Source organism: Eschrichtius robustus, chromosome 5, assembly GCF_028021215.1.
Source record: "Eschrichtius robustus isolate mEscRob2 chromosome 5, mEscRob2.pri, whole genome shotgun sequence".
Taxonomy (NCBI): domain Eukaryota; kingdom Metazoa; phylum Chordata; class Mammalia; order Artiodactyla; family Eschrichtiidae; genus Eschrichtius; species Eschrichtius robustus.
This window is the reverse complement of record NC_090828.1, coordinates 67,273,130-67,289,785: the sequence shown is the minus strand read 5'-3', so window position 1 is coordinate 67,289,785 and position 16,656 is coordinate 67,273,130. Positions and strand designations below refer to the sequence as shown.

General features: G+C 34.2%; 1 protein-coding gene across 6 annotated transcripts in view; it reads right to left on the bottom strand.

Moving 5' to 3' along the window:
- The window catches only part of LOC137765338 (sodium channel protein type 3 subunit alpha-like), a 112,974-nt gene that overhangs the window by 60,395 nt on the left and 35,923 nt on the right, over positions 1-16,656 (bottom strand). For 3 of the 6 annotated variants that reach the window (XM_068544975.1, XM_068544977.1, XM_068544978.1), the window contains exons 1-7: positions 15,693-15,777; positions 11,920-12,048; positions 11,147-11,238; positions 10,078-10,350; positions 9,816-9,879; positions 4,911-5,052; positions 3,627-3,833 (exon numbers count right to left, since the gene is read on the bottom strand). In XM_068544975.1, the coding sequence (XP_068401076.1) occupies positions 3,627-3,833; positions 4,911-5,052; positions 9,816-9,879; positions 10,078-10,350; positions 11,147-11,238; positions 11,920-12,048; positions 15,693-15,772 (987 nt within the window). In that variant the 5' untranslated portion in view covers positions 15,773-15,777. Of the gene's footprint in view, positions 1-3,626; positions 3,834-4,910; positions 5,053-9,815; positions 9,880-10,077; positions 10,351-11,146; positions 11,239-11,329; positions 11,422-11,919; positions 12,049-15,692; positions 15,783-16,656 lie in introns of those variants that run through there. The other 3 variants (XM_068544976.1, XM_068544979.1, XM_068544980.1) reach the window with 2 other exon arrangements.

Here is a 16,656-nt window from a genome sequence, read left to right as displayed (position 1 = left end):
AGGAGGTCCTTCAACAGTTATTAAATAAAAATGGAAATGATGCTAGGCTTCATCAAGTCATTAGCTAGATAGTAGCTTTTGAAGAGTCAAAGGTGGTTAGCAAGACTCACATTACACTGGAGCACCAGTGATCTCATGGGTGGACTAAGTCCCACCCCCTGCCTCCACTCCCTCCTCTCCTTCAACACTGGCTATTTATTGGTCATTGTCACCTGCATTGTCAATAAGGAAGTAAAATTAACTTAGTCCTGTGCCATCCCAGTCAATATTAAAACACTGGGATAAGATACCCTAGAATCAGTTTAAATTTTTTTTATGTATGAAGCTAAAGCTGAGTCAAATCATGATTTGATCACTGTAATCCAATAACTGACTTTTAAGAGAAAAGAACTGACATTTTTTTAGCTGACCTAATTAGGATAGAGATAATTAAGTTCTTTAAACTTCTGTTAGACATAGTGCACTTTTACTGCTAAATTTAAAAGATTATACTCTTTTAATTGATGCCATATTTTCCCTAAAGTGGCTGAATTTCAGAGTACATTCTTACCCCTGTACTGTATGTCTGTTTAGTATCCTCAAGCACATCGCTTTGTGTGTTTTTATAAATGATAATAGAATAATCCAATGCTTTAAAATACAACTGTGCATTATCTATCTGTCTATATGTATACATGTATATTATTTCCTATAACATTTATTTAAGCTTTGAAATGAAGAAATTCTTTGCCCTGCAAATAGCTATCTTATTTCATTATCTTACAAATGTGTTTTATTTGTAGTGATCTGGAATAAACTCTTAGATACTTGAAATATAGAAATTTATGGGGCTTCCCTGGTGGCACAGTGGTTGAGAATCTGCCTGACAATGCAGGGGACACGGGTTCGAGCCCTGGTCTGGGAAGATCCCACATGCCACGGAGCAACTAGGCCCGTGAACCACAACTACTGAGCCTGCGCGTCTGGAGCCTGTGCTCCGCAACAAGAGAGGCCGGATAGTGAGAGGCCCGCGCACCGCGATGAAGAGTGGCCCCTGCTTGCCGCAACTAAAGAAAGCCCTCGCACAGAAACGAAGACCCAACACAACCAAAAATAAATAAATAAATAAATAAATAAATAAATAAATAAACTCCAATCTCTTTAAAAAAAAAAAAATTATGGCAAGCATGATGTATACTTTATAAGATTTTCAAGTATCACCAAATTTGTTTATGGCTTTTCTTATAAAATCAATAAACTATAACCATGATACTGCTCTGTGCCCAATGGTAAGACGAAGATTCCAAGGATTTACTGACATTCGAATAATGCTTCAAATATTTGGAAACATCCATCTGAAAAAAATCACTATGCACAAAAGTTATTTGGACTTCTGCTTCTGATCAAGATATAGTAACAGCTCAGATTTGCTCTTCCTCTGAAACAACCACTAAAACAGACTAAATACATGTAACAATGGTTTTGAAGACACTATATGAATGGGCCATTGGGTAGAATTTTCAGAAGGATTTTCACTTAGTAGTAGGGAATAATTAGCCTTAGATAAAATTCTAAGTTCTACCTAACAAATCTTCAAAGGTTTGAAGATGGAAAGGATCAAACTGTTTATAAGTAATTTAACTATGCTCCCAAACAAGGATCGAGAATTTTTATAGGAATACAACAACATCCAGCACCCCAAAAGGTAAAGTTTCAGACGTCTGGAATTTAATTGAAGATTGTCAGAAATGAAAAAAAAAAAAAAAAAATCAGGAATATATAACCAAAAATGAATAAATTATGAAAATTGACCAAGATCTGACACAGATGTTAGAATTAGCAGACAAGGACTTTAGGACTCTAAACAGTTATTATAACTGTATTGTGTATGTTCAAAATGTTAGCTATGTGGGAGGTATAAAAGAGATGCAGATCAAGCTTTTAGAGATGAAAACTATAATGTCTGAGATGAAAAATACAGTGGATGGGATTAATGGCAAATCCAATGTTGCAGGAGAAAAGATGATAAATTTGAAGACATAACAATAGAAACTATCCATACTGAATTGACAAGCTGATTCTAAAACTCATATGAAGCTATACATTTTTAAAATATATTTGACCTGGAATAGTCAAAACAGTCTTGAAAAAGACTATCTGATTTCAAGACTGTAGCTATTAAATAGCTACAGTGATTAAGAGAGTGCAGTTTTGGTATAAAGAGAAGTAAACAAATCAATTGAATAGGATAGAATCCAGAAATAGACTCACTCACATATGGACAATTGATTTTTGACAAAGGTTCAATGGCTGTTTAGTGGAGTAAAGATATTTCGTTCAACAAGTGGTGCTGGATAATTAGATATCCATATGCAAAAAAAAAAACTCAACACATAAATCACACCACCTTACACAAAAATTAGCTTAAAATGGGTCATTGACCTAAATATAAAACTATAAAAATTTCAGAAGAAAAATTAGGAGAAAATATTTGTGGTTTTGATTTGGCAGAAATTTCTTAGATGCAACACCAAAAGCATGATCAAAGAAACAGAAAAAAAAGTTTGATAAACTGTACTTCATCAAAGTTAAAAACTCTTACCTCAGAAAAGTACAGTTAGGAGAATGAAAGACAAATTACAGACTGGGAGAAAATATTTGCAAAGCATAGATATCATGAAGGACTAAAGGGCTTATTTCATTTATATATTAAAAGTACTCAAACTCAATAATAAGAAAACAAACAACCCAGCTAAAAAATGGGCATAATATTTGAATATCCACTTTACAATAGAAGCCATACAGATAGAAAATAAAAACATGAAAAGATGTTCAGATTCCTTAATAATTAAGAAAATGCAAAATAAGACATCAATGAAATACCTAGTAGAATGGTTAATCAGACTGATCGTACCGAATGTTGGTGAAGATGTAGAGGATCTATAATTCTCACTGAAGTGAATCGGATTTCGCTTCGTCTTCCCATGACTTTTACCTTCAATTTATGTTTTTTTCTTTAAATCAAGTACTGTTTTTCTCTCTCTTTTCCTCAAGACATGAATGCCTCATTCACTATGGCCCTAGCCCAAACGTCCTTTAATATTAATGAGAATTTAAAGTTGGAATCTAATAGCAGATGCCTTCCTGACATCCTGACATCGTATTGTGCTATAGAAATTCCGAAGAACGGTTAAAATTAGGTATGCATAAAGTTTTCTTGTTCACATTTGAGATCAATCAACTATAGAATAAAACTTCAAATGTTGTAATTAGGGGTCAAACAGGAATAGTTGGAAATATCCGTTATGTATCTTTTCTACATTAAACTGAAAATCAAAATCTCCCCTGAGTTTTCATGCGACAATTGTATAGTTAACCTTATTCTGAATATGCTTTCTACCCTGAGCTAATTTCCTTATCCTTAATATCTAAAAAGCTACTCTGACTCTAACTTAGGAAACAATTTTATGTTTGAATAGCTTTCTCTTTTCTAATGACAATGCCTGTATGCCAAATGAAAAGCCAGTTCCAGTTTGACCTCTATGGTGCAACAATATTCCTACTTAAAACTAAATAATAGTAACAATGATAATAATAATAATAATAATAATAATAATAAAGCAGCTTTGCTCATTATCACTTAGTACCTGAGCTTCTTCCTGTTGCTTTTTAATCTGTTCGAGCATTTGCTGAAATTCAGCCTCTTTCTGTTCTGCCTCTTCTAAGGTGGCCTGATTCTGTTCTTCATAGGCCATGGCTACCACAGCCAGGATCAAATTCACCAAATAAAAAGAGCCCAAGAAAATCACCAGGACAAAAAATATCATGTATGTTTTTCCAGCAGCACGTAACGTCTAGGGAAAAAAAAAAGATAAATTTCAACAATATTTTATAAAATGTCCCCAAATAAAGATCGGATTAGCATCATTAGACAGTCAGAAGACAAATGCTTTTTAGCATTCAGTGTATTTTGACCAAGATTTTATTTGGTGTTAAAATGCACACACACACACAGACAGACACACAAATAATAGTTAAAATATTTGAGGCTTGATTGTAGTGTCATTTGATGTAAGCACACACATTTCAAATTAGTATATACTGGATATATATTTGAGCACTACTAAAATGCTTTTCTTAGAGTCTGTAATGTGGGGCAATATTACAAGTAAGGACACTATTTTTAATTCCTTTCAATGGAGTTACTACTCTCCACATCATCTAGAGAAAACATCTTTCTTCCCTCCTCTTGTAGCTCCAATTAACCTTAGGTTTAATTTGAAATTTTTATATAATTGAGTTTCGAAATCTTTTCACATGTTCTTGTTAAATCCACAACTATATTATAAACTCAAAGTCATGAACATTCTCTGCATCCTCCATAGCCCCTAGCAGAATGCTTGTCATCAAAGAATCTCAATATACATGTAACTGACTGAATGAACAATTGGGATCCTAGGCACACTTGCTTTATGCTGGACCCTTCTCTGTATTCTAGAGTGTTATAAACAAATATCTATACTAGTCATTTCATATATGTTCATAAATTTAAATTTCATGCATGTTAGTTTGAACCTTACTGCTGTGCTCTGAATGTGTGTCCCCCCGCAAATTCATATGTTGAATTCCTAATGCCCAATGTGATGCTATTAGAAGGTGTGGCCTCTGGGAGGTGCTTAGGTCATGAGAGTGGAGCCCACATGAATGGGATTAGTGCCTAATAAAAAGAGACTCCAGAGAGATCCCTAACCCCTTCCTCTGGGTGATGACACAGCAAGAAGATGTCAGCTTATGAACCGGGAAGAGGGCTCTTGTCAGAATGTGATCATGCTGGTGTCTTGATCTTGGACTCCCCAGCCTCCAGAACTGTGAGAAATGTATTTCTGTTATGGCATTTTGTTATAGCAACCCAGAGGGATGAATACACTTACCAGCTGGTAAAGGTTCTCCCAGTAGTCTTGAGTCATGAGTCGAAATAGAGACAAGAAAGCCCAGCTAAAAGTGTCGAAGCTTGTGTAGCCATAGTTGGGGTTTCGACCAGCCTTCACACAGATGTATCCTTCTGGACACTGGCTGCAAGAGAGAGAAATGGAGCTGGGGTCAGCAGAGCAATTATAGCTATTTCAATCCATATTAATTTATAGGAATTGTCAAAACCTAGAGTTGCTGTCTGTGATGAATTTGCTTGCCTTCATTTCCAGAACACTTTAGATAATTGCTCACAGTGAAACTGTTATCAGATGAAATTTATTAGGAAAATCAATAGAAAACTTAGGTGTGAGGAATCATTTATAGACATTTAGAATGGCAGAGAGGCAGCAACCACACATTTTTTTTTTGCCTCTGACACCTTTCTTTTCAAAGTGGCAAGAATCAATGATTAAAAATGAAAAGTCAGAAAACAACCAGAAGGTGGGGAACAACTTAATGAGTTACTTCATTAGTCACTTCTATAAAAATTCCTAAAATAAAACTCATATTTTAGAATAATTTTAGATGTGCAGAAAAATTGCAAAGAGAGTACAGAGACTTCCCATATATCCCATGCCTAGTTTCCCATATAATTAACATCTTATGTTGGTATGGTACATTTCAATCAATATTGACATATTATTATTAACCAAAGTCCATAATTTAGTCATATTTTCTCTGTTTTTCCCTAATATCCTTTTTATGTTCCAAGATCCCATCCAGGATGCCACATTACATTTAGTCATCATGTCTCATTAGGCTCCTCTTGGCTGTGACAGTTTATCTGACTTTTCCTTGTTTCTGATTACCTTGACATTTTTGAGGAATACTGGTCAGGTATTTTGAAGAATATCTTTCAATTGGGATTTGTCTGATGTTTTTCTCATGATTAGATATCGAGGTTATGGATTTTTTTGGGAGGAAGACCACAGACGTAAAATATTATTATCCTTACATCATGTCAAGGGTACATGCTATCAGTATGACTTATCACTGTTGATGCTAACTTTCATCACCTGACTTGAGATAGTGTTTGTCAGGTGAGATAGTGTTTGTCAGGTTTCTCCACTGTAAATTTACTCTGTTTTTTTCTTCTTTTTCCATACTGCACTCTTTGGAATGAAGTCATTATGTGCAGCCTACACGTAAGGAGCAGGGAGTTATGATCCACCTTCTTAAGAGTGGAGTATGTACACAAATTATTTGGAATTCTTCTGCATGAGATTTATCTATTATCTCTCATTTATTTATCTATTTATTTATTCAATCAGTTTTTTATATAAGTATGTACTCATGGATATTCATTTTATACTTTGAATTATAATACAGTTATATTTATAATATAATTATTGTAATTTTTTTGCTCAAATTGTTCCAGTTTTGGCCATTGGGAGCTTTTTCACTTGACTCCTGTATCTCTTTGCCATAACCCATGGAGGTGTGTGTTTTGTTTTTGTTTGTTTTTCAGCACTTTCTTACATTCTGGAACTACAAGATGCTCCAGGCTCATCTTTTATATTTTCTGCCCCAGTCCTAGAATCAGCCATTTCTCCAAGGAGCCTTTGCTCTTTTATTGAAGAATAGCATTAGAAATCATGATAAATGTGTGTATGTGTTTGTGTATACACATATATCTCCTCGCTCTGCCAGCTGAGGGCCTAGAAGCAATGACACTGCCTTGGTAATAAACACAGCACCCAGATCTTGCTTTCTCATACCATATGTATATATTTTTATATGTGCCTAGATTAAGCTAAATATGAGGTCATACTCATTTCTCCAACTTTATTTCATTACTATGGGATCATTCTGGATTGATCCTCCTCCCTTTGCTTATCTGTAACCCCTCACTCCAAAAGTGAGAAACCTGGCTTCTGTCATCTGCTATCTGTATACTTAATTGTTCAGTACCAGTATACATGTATAATTGTTTCAGTATTGTTAATTCATACTATCATGGAAAACAACTTTATTAAATAGAGTACAGTTCCTTTTGCCTTAGTCTTACAGGCTCCATTCATTTCTAAAGTTACGTAGATTAGCACCTATTTGCCTCCTTCAGTGAGGTTATTTTATACTTTAAAATATATTTAGATACCTTTGTCACATTCTGTGTTTCAACCTGGGATCCCTAAACCTCACATAAGATTTTTTTTTTGCTTATACTGTTCAGTCTTTGTGCTGTAAAGTTCTATGAATTTGACAAATGCTTAACGTTCACCATTTCAGAATCATACAGAATAGTTTCTCCACCCTAAAAAATCCACTATGCATCAACCAGTCAAGGCCCTACCCTGAACCCCTGGAAAACATTGATCATTTTATCATCTCTATTGTGTATCTTTTTCAGAATGTCATGTAATTGGAATTATACAGAATGTAGCTTTTTCAGATTGGCTTTTTTTCACTTATTAATATGCATTTAAGGTTCATCAATGTTTTTATGGCTTGATAGCTCATTTCTTTTTATTACTCAGTAATATTTCATTGTATGAGTATACCACAGTTTGTTTACTCACTTCTTGAGGGATACCTTGATTGCTTCCAGTTTCTTGTGATTATGAATGCAGCTGCTATAAATAAATATTCATATCAGGTTTTTGTGTGGATATAAATTTTCAAATTAATTAGCTAAATATTTAGTAGGGCAGTTGCTGAGTTGTATGGTAAGACTGTGTTTATTTTGTAAGAAACTGCCAAATTGTCTTTTAAAGTGGCCGTACTATTTTGCATTCCAACCAGCAATGAATGAATGAGAATTCCTGTTCTGCATCTTCACCAGCAGTTGGTATTTTCAGTTTTTAAAAAAAATTTCTGTCATTCTAATAGCTATATAGTAGTAACTCATTATTGTTTTACTTTCAACTCCCTAGTGACAAAAGATGTTGAGCATCTTTATATATCCATATTAGCCATCTGTGTATATTCTTTTGTAAGGTGTCTGTTCAGAGTTTTGCCCATTTTTAGATTGGGTTATTTGTTTTCTTTTTTTGAGTTTTAAGGGTGCTTTGTGTATTTTGGATACAAGTCCTTTATCAGATGTGTGTTTTGCAAATACTTTTTCCCACTCTATGGCTTGTCTTTTCACTCCCTTTACAGTGTCTTTGCAGAGCAGAAGCTTTTAGTTTTAATAAAGTCCAACTTATCAATTATTTCTTTCATGGACTGTGCTATTGGGGTTGCATTTAAAAACTCATTGCAAAATCCAAAGTCGTGTAGCTTTTATTCTATGTTTTCTTAAAGAATTTTAATAATTTTGTATTTTACATTTAGGTTTATGATGAGTTTTGAGTTAATTTTTGTGTAGGGTGTAAAGCTGTATCTAGATTCATTTTATTGCATATGGATCACCAATTGTTTTAGCACCATTTTTGGAAAAAATTTTCCTGTCTCTATTGAATTGTATTTTCTTCTTTGTCAAAAACTAGTTGACTACATTTTTTGTGGTCTATTTTTTTGGCTGTCTGCTCTGTTTCATTGATCTATATCTACTATTTCCCAATACCATATTGTCTTAATGACCATAGTCTTATAGGAAGTCTTGAAATTACATAGATTTCTTTAGAATTTTATTTGACATTTAACAATAGAGTGACTGTCAATTTTACCATGTAAATTACCTGATCCATAGCAGGTACTCTATCAAGGGAAGGGATTAGTATGGTTTAGTAGGGATAAAGTATGCATTAACCAACCTTATCCAAAATTTTATCTAGGTTTTTACATTAACCATAATAATAAAAACAATAGCTAACATGCAATAACTGTTTTTGATGGACCGGGTGCTAGTCCAAGTGCTTTATGTGTATTAAGTAATTAATCACCATAATAACCCCAAGGGAGAGATGATATTACTCTCTTCATTTTAGAAATAAATAAACTCAAATACAGAGAGCTTTGGACACTTTTCCAAGGTCAAAGAGTTTGTAAATGGTGGAGGTAGGATTTGAACCCAGGTATACATAAACTGTAGAACCTATGCTCTTATTCACCATACTCTCCTACCAAAGTTTGAGAAAACTATCAGGAAAAAAAATGTCCCCCAAATTCCATCTCTGTGACTGGTATATGGTTTCAGTAACCCTCTTAAACCTTTATGACCACACCAGTTTCCCATTTTCTAGGATGACTCAAAATATGTTCTGTGTAAGTTCTGTGATCTTAAGAGTCACTTACTACTGCTATCCCTTGGCTTCTAAGAAATTCACTCTCTACCCTGACTTAAAATTAATTTATAATACTCTTGGCAAAATATGTTAAGTATCAGAGACTAGCAGGATAGCTAAGACATTACAGCATCTCTTATTGTGGAATGTGAAAAAAAACTGTAAAATATGCAGATGCAGACTCAAACATGCCTTTGACATACATCTGCCTCGTGGCTTCCTTGCACACAGGATTTCATGCTATTTCAAGAATACCTAAGTCTTTCAAAGCAGTTTCCCAACTGGGTTTGCACCCTGAAGACCATGTTACAGTCTGGATCATTTCTAGCCACAGCAAAACTTATCCCATCAATACATCCTCACATCAATCAAAATGTACCCATCTTATGTTTCCTTCCCTGTAATTCTTAAATGGCTCTGATGGGTTTACAGACAAGACAGATGCTGGGCCTTCACACTTGGAGCAATAATTCAGGTACATCTTAACTGTCAAATTCTTGATGACAGTTCTTCACCCAAAGGGATGATTTTAATGGCTGTGAGTTTAGAATCGATACCAATCCAATTAAGACAGAGAAGGTACTTCCTAGGTAGGCAGTACCACTCTTTGTTATACACATGTAAGGCTATCCTGGTATATTTTTCCTATTTGCTTTTTTTCCAAAGTGTTCTACATCTTTAGAAAAAAGTTTTCCTTACCCTGCATCTGAGCCATTTCCACAGAGTAAAGGGTCTTTTTGTCCATCCAAAACATAAAAGTGACCTGTTAATATAAAGAATAAACTGTTTCATTTCATATCAGTCCTATTGCCATTAGGAACAAATGAGAATTTGTTTAGTTCAGTTATTTCCAAAGTGGACACCAATTTACAAAGATGGCTTCAAGCCCACAGCCTCAACTATTTATAGTTGAAAACTCATTCAGCAACAGTGAGATTAACAATGGAGCAATATTTCTTACTGTCGTCTTCAATGTAATCCTTCCAGTTAAATGTGCTCATTGTTACATTAACAAATGTCCCATTTGAATTCATTGTGCCATTAAAGAAGGAGGTGGTGTTGGTTTCAAAAGCAGAATCGCTTGGGGGCCATTGCAAACATTTATTCCGCAGGTTGCCCATGAACAGCTGCAGACCAATTAGAGCAAACACGCTCAGACAGAACACAGTCAAGATCATGACGTCAGAAAGCTTCTTCACAGACTGGATCAGGGCACCCACGATGGTCTTTAAACCTGAGGAGAGAGAAGGATAGGTCAGCTGAGAAAGAGTGTCGTAAGCCACAATGTCTTCTTAATAGTCATACACATTCTCTTTCCCCACAAACAGTTGTTTGTCTCTTTAGACACCAAAGCTTTATGGACAGCCAGATGGTTTGGGAAATGGATGAAGAGCAGATTTTATTTATGATCAGTGTGCTTTCTGGAGGTTTAAAATAAAAGTGTAAATATCTAGGCAGGAGGTTTCCTTAATGTGTGGTTTTATGTGCTGCCACGAACATGTAAAGACAAACTTGCAGTTGTTTTACACTTCAGATTTTGTGTTTCATGAGGCTGTTTCTCTCCAACCATTTTTTAATACTAGCTTCCAAGTAGCAATGATTTAGAGGAGGAAAGAATTTGAAAATAATAAAAATCCCATGCCCTGTACATGCTGTTCAATAATAATCTTTTCTCCTTTATAAGAGGAGATCCACTTTCAAAATAGATCCACGGTAAATGGTAAAATCTAAATCAGTTAGTAAAGCCATGGTAGCAAAACTTTTTTAGAATGTAAGAAAGAAAACACTGCATCGTAAATGCAAAAAAAAAGTGGGTGAGAAAGAGAGCAAAACTAGTATTTTTTATAGACACCTCATGCAATTCTCTGTTAAACTCAAAGGCTGACTTTATAAATAAACATGTAATTTCATTTGGCATTCTTGAAGATGACAAACAATAAGCAACAAGGCTAATGTTATAAGTGTAATTTCAATCTCAATATTATTACAGTGTATTTAAAGTCAGCCTCGGTGTTTAAGCTAGCTCTCACCTGGAATGACTGAAATTGTTTTCAATGCTCGGAGAACTCTGAATGTTCTCAACGCTGAGACATTGCCCAGGTCCACAAACTCTGTCACATATCTGTAATAGGGAGTTCACACACAAACACAATAACACAAAAGAAAAGTTGGAGATATAAGGGGCCTACCATCTTACACCAGTTTCTTCTTACCTGGGATTACAGAAATAGTTTTCAGAGCTCTCAAGACTCTGAAAGTTCGAAGGGCTGAAACATTGCCTAGGCTTACAAATTCTGTTACATACCTGTAGAATTAAATCAGAGTTACTGATAGTTTTGGAAAAGTTTATACTAAATAAAGAATGAAAAGTGGGTTGGTTTGGCATATAGAGCCCCTTGAGTTTTATGGAAATGCTATAGACTTCAGGGTGCCATGTGCTAACAGCTGCCTTTACGGAATAAAATATTGCTGCTTTATTTCAATGCAGTTTTCACTAATATGAACAAGTTTGTTTACAAAACTAATCGAAGTACAGTTGGTGGTATTAAATTATAGTCAATGAATAACTTCACTTTGATGAAGTAGAAGGCTATATGACATGAAGGTAATTCCATTTATTGCTCATTTACCAGATATATTTACCTTGCAATATATATTCTAATATGTATTCTCAAAATATATGAGGCATATAGTTAATTTGACTTATAAGCAAACTCTAGTTTAAAAATATGTCACAACTACCTGGTTTATGCTGCAACTGTTTTCATTCCTTTGAGCTTAACATGTTTTCAAAAATACTCACGCCATCACAATGACACTGAAATCCAGCCAGTTCCATGGATCACGAAGGAATGTAAAATCTTCTAAGCAAAACCCTCTTGCCAAGATTTTTATAAGTGACTCAAAGGTATAGATTCCAGTGAATGTGTACCTAGGAAAAGCATCCAAACAAAAATTAACTGTTTCGTTTGCACTGTTAAAATATAGCAAATCCTATCCTTTTGTGGTTTTTCACTTCACTAAGACCTTGTTCCTTATTTCCACTTACAAAAAAAACCTACTAGTTTAATCTTATGAGCTTGAGTAAAGGGTTAAACTGAAGAGATAATACCTTCCACAAAGAATCTGATCTTGTTTAAATATTTAGGTTTTAGAATAATAGTTTCATGTGTTTTATGGATAATTATCAAGCTTGATCTGCTAGAGCAACACTGTCCAAATGAAATATAATACAAGCTACGTATGTAGTTTTAAAATTTCTAGTAACCAAATAAAAAAGTAAGAAGGAATGAATAAACTTAGTTTGCATATTATATTTTATTTAAACCAACATATCTAAAATGTTATCCTTTCAACAATTAAGACTAGCCAAATTTCAAGTTTCGATAGCTGCATGTGGCTCATTGGACATTATAGCTCATTGGACATTATAGCTCTAGAGATAACATTTCTTGGATTTGTTTATTTATACTAAAATATTTCACTCAAATTTCTTAATGATTAAAATAATTTGGGGGGATATTTTACATGTCTAATCTAGAAAATGTACTTCCCCTTTTTATCCTTAAGATTCAGGCATAAAGTTATAAATCTGCTTTTCTCTCTCTCTCTCTCTCTATATATATACACACACACACACATATATTCACCAAATACATATATATATATGTATATATACATATTCATCAAAAAACTTTCCGTGCATTAGTATTTTCTGTGTATGTGTTTACACAATTACCAAAATTACCAAAATTCAGGGATACCAAAATTCCTGAATCTAACCTCTCATCAGTTACTACGCAATTGGGCCAAATCATTTAAACATGCTCAAATTCAAGTTTCAGCCTCCAAAATGGTGAAAGACTTTTCCATTTGTTGTTTGGTAGTGAGTTTCTAGCCCTCTCTCCTTTGAGTGTTGACAATACAAGTTATTTCTGTTTCTTCCAAAAATAGTTGGGAGAGAGTACTTGTTTTTCAACAGTGGATTCTTTTTGAAAGTACAATCTAAGTTTGTTCTTCAGATTACTCCTCTCAAGCCACAAAGATTTAATTTACTTTCATTAAAATTCATTATCTTTTCTAGCCTACTAGTATTTTATATGTGAAAAAAGTTAGGAGAGTTATTTTTGCATTTTCTTTTTCTGTAGAAATTTCTCTCTTATGAGGGAACAAAGAAATCAAAGGAAAATGTATGCAGAAATCTTCACGTCTAGTTTTCCTAAGAATATTCGTCTTCCTTTTTAAAACAATTCAATTAATTTCATGAGGAGTGAGTATAACTGCTGCTATCTTTACTTATTATGAAGCAGCTGACTTTATTAGGAAGACATATAATTTACAATGCCAAGCTTATGGTTACTTGTGTTTTGGTTTGGATCTTTGTGTATTACACATAATCACCATGACATTTCTGTTTGGAGAGTTACCTGGCATTGCAAAAGGCATAGGAGACAGCTCCAATGTATGTTCTGTTTATCCTATTAATGGTTAGTGCCCTGTGGTTTATGCTTAAGCAATCCTAAGTTATCTACAGACTAGGAGCAAGATTAAAGTCCCTACTCCTATTCCTGTTTTTGGAAAAGGAAGTAAATTTGTGGGGACATTTGGAGTGTATGGTGAGTGTGATAGCTATCCAAGGAAGAGAGGTCTTAGAACTTAACATTTGAGACAGCTTTGCACAGAATGGGTGTTCAGATGTACCTATTAGCACACTAGATTGAACAGGTCAGTGAGAATCAAGGGGATCTTGATTTTTCTTGGCTGTACCCCCACTAGGCTCTTAATCATATTGTTGATTCTGTCCATGTTACAAGGTGTTTTATTTTCCCCTGTAATTTTGATGTCTATAGAAGTGCCTTGCCTTACATAACAACAACCTTCACTATACAATATGGTCCTCAGGCCTTCTGAGTATGCCACCTCTTTGTACAGGGACGGTTTCTGCTATCAGTGACTTCTATTTTCATGTCAGAACTGACTTCTCTTTTCATTGGACTCTGTTTTTTTGTGTGATTTTTTTGTTTGTTTGTTTCTTTGTTTTGTTTTGTTTTGTTTTTTGGCTGTAACCACTAATATTTTGCTTGTTTTCCTGCTGCCTTGCTGTCAACTGACTAGAGATAATTGATCAGAAACCTGTGCAAAGTTTCCCAACTAAACAGTGTAAGTCAAAAGCTTTTGTAAAGCTAAGACTTTTAATAATGGATGTAGTCATCTCTAAAAATGACTTTAAAAAGAGAAAACTGCATATTCAAATAATAATATTTAAGTGTCCCCTTTACCTGTCTCTCTCTTTTTTTAAAAAATCTTTATTGGAGTATAATTGCTTTACAATGGTGTGTTAGCTTCTGCTTTATAACAAAGTGAATCAGTTATACATATACATATATCCCCATATCTCCTCCCTCTCGCGTCTCCCTCGCATCCTCCCTATTCCACCCCCCTAGGTGGTCACAAAGCACCGAGCTGATCTCCCTGTGCTATGTGGCTGCTTCCCACTAGCTATCTATTTTACATTTGGTAGTGTATATATGTCCATGCCACTCTCTCACGTTGTCCCAGCTTACCCTTCCCCCTCCCCATGTTGTCAAGTCCATTCTCTACGTCTGCGTCTTTATTCCTGTCCTGCCCCTAGGTTCTTCAGAACCAATTTTTTTTTTTTTTTTTTAGATTCCATGTATATGTGTTAGCATACGGTATTTGTTTTTCTCTTTCTGAGTTACTTCACTCAGTATGACAGACTCTAGGTCCATCCACCTCACTACAAATAACTCAATTTTGTTTCTTTTTATGGCTGAGTAATATTCCATTGTATATATGTGCCACATCTTCTTTATCCATTCATCTGTCGATGGACACTTAGGTTGCTTCCATGTCCTGGCTATTGTAAATAGTGCTGCAATGAACATTGTGGTACATGACTCTTTTTGAATTATGGTTTTCTCAGGGTATATGCCCAGTAGTGGGATTGCTGGGTCATATGGTAGTTCTATATTTCCTTTTTACAGAACACATCTGTGGTGTTTTAGCACACATCCTCTGTCTAAATAAACTATGTGTCGAAATATAACTAAACATCAAAATAACTTAAATACCTAAATGTATTTTTCCTAAATGTAATGATATAACATATAACTGAAATGCCTTATATAGTAATATAGAGCTAAACACCTAAATCTATTTTATCAGAATATAACAATAATGGTAATATACTAGAATAAAATAATTTTATTTATAAAATTATTCAAATGGTAATTATATTTTATCTAAAGTGCATAACTGTGATTCAGTCTTAACTTTTATGCTAAATGATTGTTTAGTTTACCACCTAGTATATACAATTAATAACCTTTCTTAAACAGATACTATCCTTTGTCAGAAGAAATACCTACCTCATAGGAGAAAAAGTCCCCTAAAGAACTTCCTCTGTTTTTTTTCATATTAAGGAAATAACTTTTTCTTAAAAGTGTTAAGCCTGACTTCAAAAAAGTGGAAACCATGAGCCAGACCATAACTATAAGGAGATTGCTAGAGAATTTGAGTGTATATTTCTCATTCCAAGAAATTATTTCTACTTACTCTACATTCTTTGTCCAGTCTGGAGGATTACTCAGGGTCATAAATACACAGTTGGTCAAAATAGTGCACATGATAAGCATGCTGAATAAAGTAGATTATAGTTAAGGAATAAGTGCTAGTACAATGTCATGACCACTTAAAAATGATCCAGTACAAAAAAAAAAAAAAAATCAACACAAGTTTCCTGTAAAATTAACCTTACTTATTTCTTTTAAAACAATGGCAAAAACAGTAAGAAACTTCAAAGTCTGTCATATACTCTTGGTCCATTCTTTTTTATTTTACATCATTTTCTCACAAAACTGAATTCAATAGAAAGAAATCTCTATTTGAAGCAAATGGGAATTTTGCATTTCACTGAGTTGTGTGAAACTGCACTGCAGGGGAAACGACCATTCTTTAGTAAGTTTATAGTATAAGTCTAAAAGTTATACTTCAGGTATCGTTTACAATTTCTACTGACAGACAAAAGGTTAATGAGTGCAATATAATACACTTGAGAATGTACAGCCCCATATATTTGAGGATTACACTGATTGAGAATTCCACTGTAATTAGGAACTCTAGCAGTCTTATATTGATGTAACTTGTTCTTTTAGCGTTTACAACGTAAGAATAAAGAGAGAGGCAATTTTTTGCTAAAGAGCTAGTATTATTTTCTAACTTTCTATTTTCACTTGAGAGTGTGGGAACTTTGACCATCTAGCTGTCTTCCTGTATCTAGTCCACACCATACCTAAACAAACACTGTTTTTAAACCTTCCTAAGAATTAGATGTAGTAATTTCCCTTAGGATCTCAATCCAGACTTCACTCTAAGGAAGTTTATGATTACATATTTTGAGATAAATCTTTTATTTTAAAACGTAAATACTTTACAGTATCAAACCATAGAATGGGAGAATTCAAATGCATTTCAAAAGATTATCAGTCCCATTTCCCCTGTCTCTAGGTTAACCCTGTCT